Genomic DNA, 12,238 nt, shown 5'->3' on the forward strand with positions numbered 1-12,238 from the left:
ACTTCTCCCAGTATAGTTAAATACATACTCTTTTGAGTTCTTCCATTCTTCTCTATTTCTCTCTTTATTTTTTTTGAGATTATTTGCGATTGTATTTTTTAGAGCCTCTCATGCTTTCAGCAGATATTCCCTAAATTTTCTTTTTCTTTTTTTTTTTTTTTGAGATGGAGTTCCGCTCTTGTTGCTGAGGCTGCAGTGCAGTGGCGTGATCTGGGTTCACTGCAACCTCCGGCTCCCAGGTTCAAGTGATTCTCCTGCCTCAGCCTCCCAAGTAGCTGGGATTACAGGAGTGCACCACCATGCCTGGCTAATTTTTTTGTATTTTTAGTATAAACGGGGTTTCACCAGGTTGGCCAGGCTGGTCTCGAACTCCTGACCTCAGGTGATCTGCCTGCCTCGGCCTCCCAAAGTGCTGGGATTACAGGTGTGAACCACTGCACCCAGCCTCTTTTTTTTTTTTTTTTTTTTTTTTAAAAAGACAAGAGTCTCACTCTCTTTCTGTCACCCAGGCTGGCGTGCAGTGGTATGATCATATTTCACTGTAAGTTTGAACTCGTGGACTCAAGCAGTTCTCCTGCCTCTCAGCTTCCTGAGTAGCTGGGACTACAGCTGTACACCACCATGCCTGCTGGTGGTGGCGTTGTTGTTGAGGTGATGACTTGCTGTGTTGCCCAGGCTGGTCTTGAACTCTTAGGCTCAAGTGATCCTCCTGCCTTGGCCTCTCAAAGCATTGAGATTACAGGCATGAAACACCAAGCCTAGCTTAAATTCCTTTTATGTTCCAGTTACCATGCTAGCTGCTATGTCTTCAGTGGTTATGTAGCTTTTACAGTTTAGTGAGATAAAAATATGCTAAACATTAAATAACTATATAGTCATTAATTATATTCTGCCATATTTTCTTGGGCTTTCTGTATAAGGAGTTATTCTTTTAGATATTTTTCAAATATACATTAAAAAATTAAAGATGTATATTTAACTGTTTAGCATCTCTTCCTTTGGTGCCATGTATTATAAAATTACTACTTTATTCTAATATTTTCATCATGTGTGCATTATTAACCCTGCATCTTATCTGTAATGTTTAAAAAGTTATTGGAAGTGTTTATTAAATGCATTAGTGTGTGTGTGTTGTGTTCTCCTGCAGAAATTTCTCAGAGGAGAAGCTCTATGTTGACAAATGCTAGAAAATGGATAGCATTTACTTTAAATATATGTAACTTGCTTTTTATAATTATATGAACAGATTTGTATTCAAAAGGACTCTGAAGGTCGTGTCTAAATTGTTATTGTGGAGAAAATCGTAAAAGGAGATTGTATGGATTGACTGGAAAGATAATACTTAGTTCACCATTTGGATCAGTTTGTGGTCCTATTTTTGCAATTAGAGGCTTTCAGATAATATCTTAATATATTACCTTACCTTATTTTTAATTTTCTTACCATTTGAAACATTTTCTTCAATCTATAAACTATTAAAGCATTTTAATGGCATAATTTATTTATTTGGCATAGTTCTAATGTCAAGAAACTTGTTTCTCAGACTGGAAACCAGGTCAAAAATAAGAATAAGCCAATCCACCACCAAACCAAAAATGAGAATAAAAATAATATCAAACCATTTAAGCAGGAAGTGGATATAGAAAAAGTTATTTTTTAAAAAGCTGGCAAACAGGCTGAGATGACAGAGAATTCAGAACATGGTTAGAAATGGAGATCATTGAGATTCAGGAGAAAGTCAAAACCCAATACCAGGAATATAAGGAATACAGTAAAATGAAACAGGAGCTGAAAGATGAAATGGCCATTTTAAGATCCAGAATGATTACATAGAGCTGAAAAACTCACTTCAAGAATTTCATAATACAATTGCAAATATTAACAGCAGAATCGACCAAGCTGAGGAACGAATCTCAGAGCTCGAAGACCAGTTCTCTGAAATAACTCAGTCAGACAAAAATAAAGAAAACACAATAAAGAAGAATGAACAGAATCTCTGAGAAATATGGGATTGTGTAAAGAGATCAAATTTACAACTCATTGGCATCCCTGAAAAAGAGGGAGAGAAGGCAAGCAACTTGGACAACATATTTGAGAACGTCATCCATGAAAATTCCCCCAACCTCACCAGAGAGGGGCACCATCCAAATCAGGAAATGCAGAAAATCCATGTGAGATGAATATCCCCAAGACACATAATCATTAGATTCTCCAAGGTTGAACCGAAAGAAGAAAATGTTAAACGCGGCTAGAAAGAAGGGGCTGGCTGGTCACTTAAAAAGGGAACCCCTGGTTAACAGCAGACTTTTCAGCAGAAACTCTACAAACAAGAACAGATTGGGGGCCTGTATTCAGCATTCCTAAAGAAAAGAAATTCTAACCAAAAATTTCCTATCTAGCCAAACTAAGCTTTGTAAGTGAAGGAGAAGTAAGATCCTTTGCAGACAAGCAATTGCCAATGGAATTCATTACCATCAGACCTGCCTTACCAGAGGTCCTCAAGAGAGTGCTGAATATGGAAAAGGAAGACCATTACTGGCCACCACAATAAACACACTTAAGTACATAGACGATTGACACTGTAAAGCAGCTACACAGTCAAGTCTGCATAATAACCAGCTAATAACGTGACAGGATCAAATCCACACATATCAATATCAACACACATAGAGTCGAAGTAAAGGGATGGAGAAAAATCCATCAAGCAAACGGGAAACAGAAAAAAGCAGGGGTTCCTATTCTAATTTCAGACAAAACAGACTGATATAGTTTGAATATTTGTCTCTGCCCAGATTTCATGTTGAATTATAATCCCCAATGCTGGAGATGGGGCAGGGCCTTGAGGGAGGTATTTGGGTCATGGGAGCAGATCCCTCATGGCTTGGTGCTACCTTTACAGCAGTGAGTGAGCTCTTATGAGATCTGGTCATTTTGAAAGTGTGTGAAACCTTCCCCCAACACACGCGCTCGCTCTCTCACTCCTGCTCTGGCCATTTCCTGTGGCTGCTCCTGCTTCACCTGCCATGAGTAAAAGCTTCCTGAGGCCTCCCCAGAAGCAGATGGTGGAGCTATGCTTCCTGTGCAGCCTGCAGAACTGCAAGCCAATTAAACCTCTTTTCTTATAAATCACCTAGTCTCAGGTATTTATAGTAGTGCAAGAACAACCTAATACACAGACTTTAAACCAACAATGGTCAAAAGAGACAAAAAGGCATTACATAATGGCAAAGGATTCAGTTCAACAGGAAGACCTAACTGTTGTAAACATATGTGCACCCAACACAGGGGCACCAAATTCATAAAACAAATTATTAGAGACTTAGATAACCAACACAAATTTGTAAACTTTCTTAAAACATTATGAGTTTTTTTGCAACTTTTTTTTTTTTAAAGCTAATCAACTGTTACTAGCATGAGTGTGTTTTATGTGTGGCCTAAGATAATTCTTCTTCCACTGTAGCCCAGGAAAGCCAAAAGATTGGCCATCTCTGGTATATGCCCAAAGCAATGTAAATTGTTCTACCAAAAAGACATGTGCTTGGATGTTCATCATAGCTCTGTTCACAATAGCAACATCATGAAATCAACCTAAATGCTCATCAGCGGTAGACTGGATAAAGAAAATGTATATATGCACCATGTAATACTATGCAGGCATTAAAGAATGAGATCATGTCCTTTGCAGCAACATGGACAGAGGAGCTGGAAGCCATTATCCTAAGCACACTAATGCAGGAACAGAAAACAATTACTTTATGTTCTCACAAGTGGGAGATAAACACTGAGCACATGTGGACACAAGAAAGGAAGAACACACACCAGGGCCTACTTGAGGATGGAGGAGTGTGGAAGGTGAGAATCAAAAAATGACCTATTGCTATGCTTATTACCTGAGTGACAAAGTCTGTACGCCAAACCCTGTCACATGCATTTTACCAAGAAAACAAATCTACACATATCCCCTTGAATCTACAATAATAAGTTAAAATAAAAAGCTGGCATTAGAATGGAAATATTAACATGATGTCATGATTATCAGAATAGTACAGAAGTACTTAATCGTTAATTTGATTACATTATTAATTACATAACCATTTTTATGCATGGAATGTTTTACTTTTTTTTAAACAACAGGATAAGAAAAGGGCTTTAAATACACAGGAGGGATGAACATTGAAAATTGATTGCTTGTTGATAATATAGCAGAAGAAGACACTGAAATAGGTTATTGAGTCTCCGGCCTTGGTGGACCATTAAGAAGTCAGTACTCTTCCTGAATGGTTTAGAACGGGTGTCACAAACATAAAAACTTAGGGACCATGTGGATAACATAATGTTCAAATCAGCTAAGTATAAGAAAGTAAGAAATGATTGGGGGCCTGTGAATGGCCTGTTATTTTCCTGTCCACATATTTCACTTGCCAGGAATTTATCTCATGATTCCTCCTGAGTGAACATTTTAATAAAAGTTTGGATATAAAATTTGGAAAAGTGGGGTAAAATTTAGATATATATTAGCGGCAATTTGACCAAACTGCCTTCTCCCACTTAGCTTCAATTTGTGGAGTTCCTATATTAATATTTTATTATGATCAGTTTTCTATTGGTATGTTAACTTGAGGAAAATAATTTAATCAAAATGTAACTATGAGATGAGTAGCTTTATGTTTTACTTTTCTATATATTGAAGTAATTTTAAAAAAGTTTTAGAACTAGCAAAAAAAAAAAAAACCCTCTACATCTTCAAAAAGTAGCCATCACTGTAATTTATGCCACCCATCAAAATATTTTACCTAAATCAACTTAAGTGTGCTCTCCTGGTCTTTTTTGACTCTTAGTAAATTTTAAGTAATAAATTGCTGTTTTTATGATAATGATAATCTGTGCTCATACTTTTTTTCCTTTCGAAACTTTGAACAACTGTGTGTAAATAATCAGAGTTTGAGTTAGAAGTTCTAAGTAAGCCTAGAATTTTCTTGGTTTTCTCTCAGATAAAATTTTGAACTATTCCTGGAATTTTCATGCCTTTTCTTGATTCCCTGGTACACATTCAGTCTAGGTAGTCCTCATGGTTCTGGTTGATTTAATATCGTTTCTCGCCAAATGAAACACTTTTATTATGCCCTTTCTTTACTAAGTCAGTAATCTGATGAATCGTGTCTTTGCTCAATTTATTTACTCATTCAAGAAATATTGAGAGCCTACTGTGAACTAGGCATTGTGGCTAAAAAGATTAATAAAACCAGGTTTCCTTTTCGTTTTTCTTTTTCTTTCTTTCTTTCTTTTTTTTTCGGGCTATTTTATATTTTTTCTTAACATTTTGGTTAAATTAACATTTTGTTAATTTTGACAAGTTGTGTTTTTCAAAGAATTTTACATTTTATGTTAAATGTTAAATTTGGTATAAAGTTGTTCTTAATATCTTATTTTTTAAATTAAGGATCTGAAATGATGTCATCTGTTTCATTTCTGATATTGGTGATTTCTTTTTTTCTTTCCTCAATCAGCCTTGGTTTAGCAGATTTAATACTTTTCAGAAATCTGATGTGTGGCTTTGTTGATTTTATGTTTTGCATTTGTTTTCTATTTCATTTTTTTCTTTTTACTCTTTTCCTTCCTTCTACTTTCTTTGAGTTCTATTTGCTGCTTGCTTTTGAACTTTTTGAAATAGAAGCTTAGATACTGATTTTCATCCTTCACTTCTAATATATATACATTTAAGGTATAAATTCCTTTAAAATCATTGCTTTAGTTTTATCCTGTGAATTCCCATAAGTCATTTTTATTATCACTCATTACAAATATTTAAAATTACCTGTTGTGATTTATTTACTTTGTTCAACTTATGGGTATTTAGAAGTATATCACTTAATTTTTAAGCAATAGGAGATTTTCTAGGTTAAAAAATATTTACATCTAGCTTAATTGCTTTGTGGTTAGGGAATATACTCTGAAAGATTTCAAAATTTGCTGATACTTTTATGACCTAACATGTGGTCCATTTTGGTATGTGTTTTGTGTTATAGTTTGTTTTTATTTGGAAGATAAATTTGCTTATATATATTCAAGTCTAGTTATTTAATCATGTAGTTCAAATATATCATAGTTTTTGTTTTTTTTTGTCTACTTGGTCTTGTAGCTATTGACAAAGGTGTGTTGGTCTCCCATGTAACTGTGGATTTGTCTGTCACCTTTTAGTTTTGTATACTTTTTGTTTTAAATGTTTTTAGGCTTTCTTATGGGGTCCATTGATTTAGAATTGTGCTATCCTGGCTAGATGTGATGGCTCACACCTGTATTCTCAGCACTTTGGGAGGCCGAGGTGGGAGGATTGCTTGAGCCCAGTAGTTAGAGACTGGCCTGGGAAACCTAGTAAGACCCCATCTTTAGAAAAAATGAGAAAAATTAGTGGTGTGTGGGAGCTCACTCCTGTAGTTCTAGCTACTTCGGTGGCTGGGGTGGGGGGATCACTTGAGCCCAGGAATTTGAGGTTGCAGTGAGCTATAATCACACCACTGTTCTCCAGCCTGGATGACAGCATGAGACCCTGTCTCAATACAGACGAAAGAATTATGCTATCTTCTTGTTGATATGACTTTTTAATTATTAAGAAATGCTTTTATCTTTAGTAATACGTATTGCCTTAAGTGTACTTTGCCTGATATTGGCATAGTGATGCCACCTTTCTTTTTGTTGGAGTTTGAATGGTATATCTTTTCCTATCATTTTGCATTCGGTTCTTCTATATTTATAGTCTTCTACTAGAGTGTTGAACATAGTAATGGATATAATTTGAGTTTAAGTTATAAACCTTACTATTTGTCTTACATTTATCCACAGATCTATGCTACTTTTTCTCTTATGTCTTACTTTCTTTGGTTTAGTCAAATGTTTTTACTTATTCTTTTTATCTCCTCAGTTTGCTTTTAGTGAATATCTTAGAGATTACTACATGACTTTTTGAGTTATTGAAGTCTAACATGAATTATTACTTCTCTTCTCGGGTAATACAGATATCTTAGAAACTTCAATTCCATTACCCTACTCCTTCCTTTTTTATTGTTGTCATGCATTTTAAATCTATATATTTTAAAGAACAGCCTATCAATGTTTTTATAGTCATTATTTATTAATACTTAAGAACATATTTACCCTTTCTGTGGCTCTTGTTTTTTGCATGTATATGCCTTTGTCTAGTATCATTTTCCTTCTGTTGGAAGAACTCCATTTTAGTAATAAATTCTTTGTTTTTTCTTTTGATTTTCGTTTGCGAAGATATTTTAAACTGAGAGTAAATTGCTTGATTGGCACCAGTTTTTTTTTTTCAGAATTTTAAAATCATTTTCTGCTATTCATCATTTCTGTTGAAAGTATCTTTCAGTCTGTTGATTCTTGCTACTTTAAATGTGTTTTTTGGGGGATCTGGCTGTTTTAAAAGTTGTCTTTAGTTTTTAGCAGTTTGGCTATGATTTACTTAGTGTTTTTCTTTGTAGTTATTCTGCTTGAGTTTGACAAGCTTCTTCAGATGTGGCTTCATGTCTTTAATTAATGTTAGACAATTCTTGGTTGCTAGCATTTCATATATTGCTTCTTCCCAGTTTTCACACTGCTATGAAATTTCAGTTATACGTATGATAGAACTTTTCAGTGGTTCCATATGCGTCTGGTACTCTTTTCTGTAATTTTTTGTCTTCATCTCTCTATGCTTTGGTTTGGATATTTTCTGTTGACCCGTGTCCCATTTCATGTTTGCTCTATTTAATCTGCCGGACACACCAAGTACTTACAACACTTTTGGAAAATTTTGCTGTGAAGAAGAGTGAGGATATAAGAACAGTCATTGAATTGTGGTGGAGTAAAGAGTGGGGCTTTCTTTTTGAACAAGATAGACTAAAATATGTTTATGTTATGACTGGAATGATTCAGGAGAGAGAAAAAACGTTAAAGCTGTTTCAGAGAAAAGGAAGATGATTTTTTAAAATAAAATTCTTGGGAAGGTGAGAGTGAATGTAATGCAAAGCAGTCAGAGAGTTTTCCTTTGGTAGGAGTGGGACATGGAATAGGCACGGATTCATGCGTAGCTGTAGTCTTGGGAGATAGAATTCTGGCTTGACCGGTGGAAATTTTGCAGGTGCGATCAGTTTCTAGAATGTGTGTGTGTGGGGATGTGTGTTTGTGCGTCATGTGGGAAAATTGTCCAAGAATGGAGAGTCAAGTAAAAGGTAGTCAGTATGTATAGCTCCCTAATTATGTTCTCTATTTCTGTGCATCCTCAGTGATAGCTGCCTTTATTTCTTAGGGTAGTCAAAAGTATTGTATTTTTTTAAGGAACTATTTAAATGTTTAATAGTCTTTTTTGTCATATAGTTACAGTTGTGTACTATATATTTAAACATAATTTTCTTTTTCTGGTTTACCACTTTTATTATTTTTTAAATTTTCTATTATGGGTAAATAATAGTTATATATATTTGTGGGGTAAATATAGTTAATTCTTTATAATGAATTTTAAATTAATTCTTAGTAGTTTGGATAGACAATCAAATTTTCTTTTTTCTTTTTAAATTTTTATCATAGTAGGTGTATATATTTATGGGGTACATGAAATGTTTTGATACAGGCATGCAATGTTAAATAAGCACATTATGAAGAATGGGGTACCTGTCCTCTCAATCATTTATTTATTGAGTTGCAAACAGTCCAGTTGCACCCTTTAAGTTATTAAAAAATGTACAGTTATTGACTATAGCCACCCTCTTATGCTATGAAAATCAAGTTTTCTTAAACACATTTTTCTATATTTTCTTTTACAGTTTTGCAGTAGAATAGTGTAACCATGTTTCGGAATAGTCTCAAGATGCTGCTTACTGGTGGGAAATCAAGTCGTAAAAACAGGTCAAGTGGTAAGTGACTATGCTACATTTATTGTGTATGATATTTTACAAATGTAATTTCTTTTAGGGTCCTGAATTAATGCTGTAACACTTTATTAAATGCTTAACTTAAAACTTAAAAGAAAGTTTACATTTCTTTGGGCTTTCATACAAGGGGTAGGAACACTTGAATGCTTATCAGGAACAGTCGAGAGAAAAGAAAACCTTGTGAAGGAAAAATACTTATTTCTAATACATGAGAGAGTAATGTTTCTGTGCATTTGCTTATTAAAAACCTTCTAGACCTAAGTTTATTTTTTTGAATTAACACGTGAAATTATTGCAATCCTAGGCACTTACTGGGGAAGGAAATTATAAAAATAACTGTCCTTAAAGATTTATACAGAAAGTGAAATATAAGTTGAATATTTTTATAGCCATTAAAATAAAGTTTATGGATTTTTCTTTTTCTTTTTTTTTTTTTTAGAACAAGGGCTTAAGTCTTAGGCTTTTGAGGTAAAACTGTATATACTTTCTTGATGAAAAATATTGAAAAGGAATGTATTAGAATATTTGTTTTTTATTAATGAGTGGTAGACTTTTATTGTATTCTTCATAATCTTTTCAACTTATTTTTCTGCAATTTATAAATTTATATTGGTACTGTATTTGTTGTCATTCATTTCAGAATGTTTCTGTAATTCTGATTGTGGTTTCTTCTTGACCCATGAGTATTTAGAAGTGTATTTACTAAATTCCAAACTGTTGATGAGTTTTTGTTTATCTCATTACAAGAACAAACTCCCCTACATCAACAAAAGGAAAACTGTTTTTTCCTCCACTGCTCACACCAACGTTTCTGGCCACCAAATATATGGGTTTTTTTTTTCCTACAGTGATTCAGTTCATTTCTCTGGTAGACACCAACTGAATGTCCTACAATTAAATTCAATTCTGACACTATCTACCCTGAGTTAGCACAGACCCCATGGGTTATGATCTCAGTCCTACAAGACTGCTTTCCACTTCAGATACCAGTTGCGTGTGGTGGATCCCCAGGTTACCCACAACCTCTGTCCGACTTGGCTACAAATCAGAGTTCCCATGACCCGTTTCTCAGGTTCTATCATTTGCTAGAATGGTGCACACAACTCAAGAAAACAGTTTCTTTACAAGATTATTGGGCTATTAAAGAATACAGTTCAGGAAGAGTCAGATGGAAAATGTGGGTAGGGCAAGATATGGGGAAAAGGGCCATGGGCTTCCATGCCCTTTTTGGGTATGCCACCTTCTCAGCATCTTCCATGTGTTCATCAACCCAGAATCCCGTCGAACCCCATCTTTTTGGGTTTTTATGGAGGCTCCATTATGCAGATATGATTAATTAATTGGCCATTGGTGATGAACTCAACCTCCAGCCCATCTCTCCTCTCCAGAAGTTAGAGAGTAAGGCTGACTCTCATGGTTGGCCCCCCTGGCAGCCAGCACCTGTCCTGAGGCTGTTCAGCAGCCCCCAGGTACCTACCATTCATCTCGTTAGCATATAGAAAACCACTTACCACTCCGAAGACTCAAAAGTTTTAGAGCCGTGTGCCAGGAAATGAGCAGAGACAAATATTTTTTTTGTTTTGTTTTTTTTGTGTGTGTGTGTTTTTTACTACGTCATGCTAATTATTGAATTCTAGCCTAATTATACTATTGGAGAATCTATTCTGTATTATTTTATTCTTTTTGATATTTATTGAGATTTGCTTTACAGTTCATTATGTGGTCAGTTTTGGTGAATGTTCTGAAAGTAATGTGAATGTTGTAGTTATTGGATTCAGCGTGGATCAGTTTTGTTAATGATGGCACTCAAACATTTCATATCCTTACTTACTTAAAAAATTATTTACTGAGAAAGGTGTGATAAAATACCACATTATGATTGTGAATTTGCTTATTTCTTCTGCTAGTTCCTGAGAATTTTTGCTTTATATGTTTGGAAGCTGTCTTATTAGGAACATTCAAGTTTAGGATTGTTACATCTTCGTGGTGAATTGACGTTTTTACCATTATGAAATGCTTCTTTCTCTTTCTAATAATGACTTTTGTTTAAAAGTTCATTTTTTCTCTCTCAGATTAGTATAAGAACTTCAGGGTTTTTTTTTTATTAGTATTTGCAAAATATGACTTCTTTCATACTTTTACTCTCAACATTTCTGTGTGCTTATGCTGTTAATAGCATATAGTTGGGTTTTCTTTTCTTTTATTCTGACTTTTTTTTCTCTTAAGAAAGTCTTTGGTCTACATTAATTTGGTGGTCATATATTTAGGTATCTGTGTGCTTTCTACTTGGCCTATCCATTCTATGCTTCTTTCTCTCCTATCTTTCTTTCTCTTTCCTCTCTTCTTTTGCATTGATCAAAACTTTTTTTTTTTTTTTTTGAGACAGGGTCTCACTCTGTTGCCCAGTCTGGAGTCTAGGGACACAAACACAGCTCTCTGCAGCCTCAACCTCCTTTGCTCAAGCAATACTCCCACATCAGCCTCCTGAGTAGCTGGGACTACAGGTGTACACCACCACACCCAGCTAATTTAAAAAAAAATATATTTTGTAGGGATGAGATCTTAGTACTTTGTCCAGGCTGTTCTTGACCTCCTGGGGTCAAGTGATCCTCATGCCTTGGCCTTCCAAAGTGTTGGGATTACAGGTGTGAGCCACCATGCCTGGACTCAAAACGTTTTTTATAATTCCATGTTTTCCTCTATTAACTTTGAAATTATATACCCTTTTGAAATTTTTTCAGTGGTTACCTAAAGATTAAAACAATCCTAAGTTTATCTAAGTTTGATATTTAATTGATATGTTTACCCTCTTGTTGGACAATGCAAGAGCTTTAGATTCTCTTCACCTATCTTTAACCTCCACAAGACATTGCTATTCTGTGTAGTCACTGTTACTTAGATATGCCCATATATTTGACCCTTTCTTTGATTTTCATTCCTTCCTGCACCCATCACTTTCTGGATAGAAGTAACTTTATCTGAATAACACCCTTTGTTTTGTTTCATTTTATTTTATTTTTAGAGACAGGGTCTTGCTCTGTCACCAAGGCTGGAATGCAGTGGCACTGTGATAGCTCACTGTAACCTCAAACCTCCAGGCTCAAGCATTCCTTCCACCTCAGATTCTGGAGTAGCTAGGACTACAGGTGTATACCACTGCATCTGGTTAATTAAATAAAACTTTTTTTGTAGAGATGAGATCTTGTTATGTTTCCCAAGGCTGGTCTTGAACTCCTAGCCTCAAGTGATCTTCCTGCCTTGGCCTCCCAAAGCTTTGGGATTTCAGACGTGAGCCACCATACCTGGCCAAGAAGACT

The 12,238-nt window shown here is 35.1% G+C and overlaps 1 protein-coding gene across 3 annotated transcripts in view; it reads left to right on the plus strand.

The window, feature by feature from the left end:
• TANC2 (tetratricopeptide repeat, ankyrin repeat and coiled-coil containing 2) overlaps positions 1 to 12,238 on the plus strand; it is a 469,283-nt gene that overhangs the window by 43,157 nt on the left and 413,888 nt on the right. For all 3 annotated transcript variants that reach the window (XM_026448069.2, XM_026448070.2, XM_026448071.2), the window contains exon 2: positions 8,814 to 8,903. In XM_026448069.2, coding sequence (XP_026303854.1) covers positions 8,837 to 8,903 — 67 coding nt within the window. In that variant the 5' untranslated portion in view covers positions 8,814 to 8,836. The remainder of the gene's footprint in view (positions 1 to 8,813; positions 8,904 to 12,238) is intronic.

Source organism: Piliocolobus tephrosceles, chromosome 16 (genome assembly GCF_002776525.5).
Source record: "Piliocolobus tephrosceles isolate RC106 chromosome 16, ASM277652v3, whole genome shotgun sequence".
In the NCBI taxonomy this organism is placed as follows: domain Eukaryota; kingdom Metazoa; phylum Chordata; class Mammalia; order Primates; family Cercopithecidae; genus Piliocolobus; species Piliocolobus tephrosceles.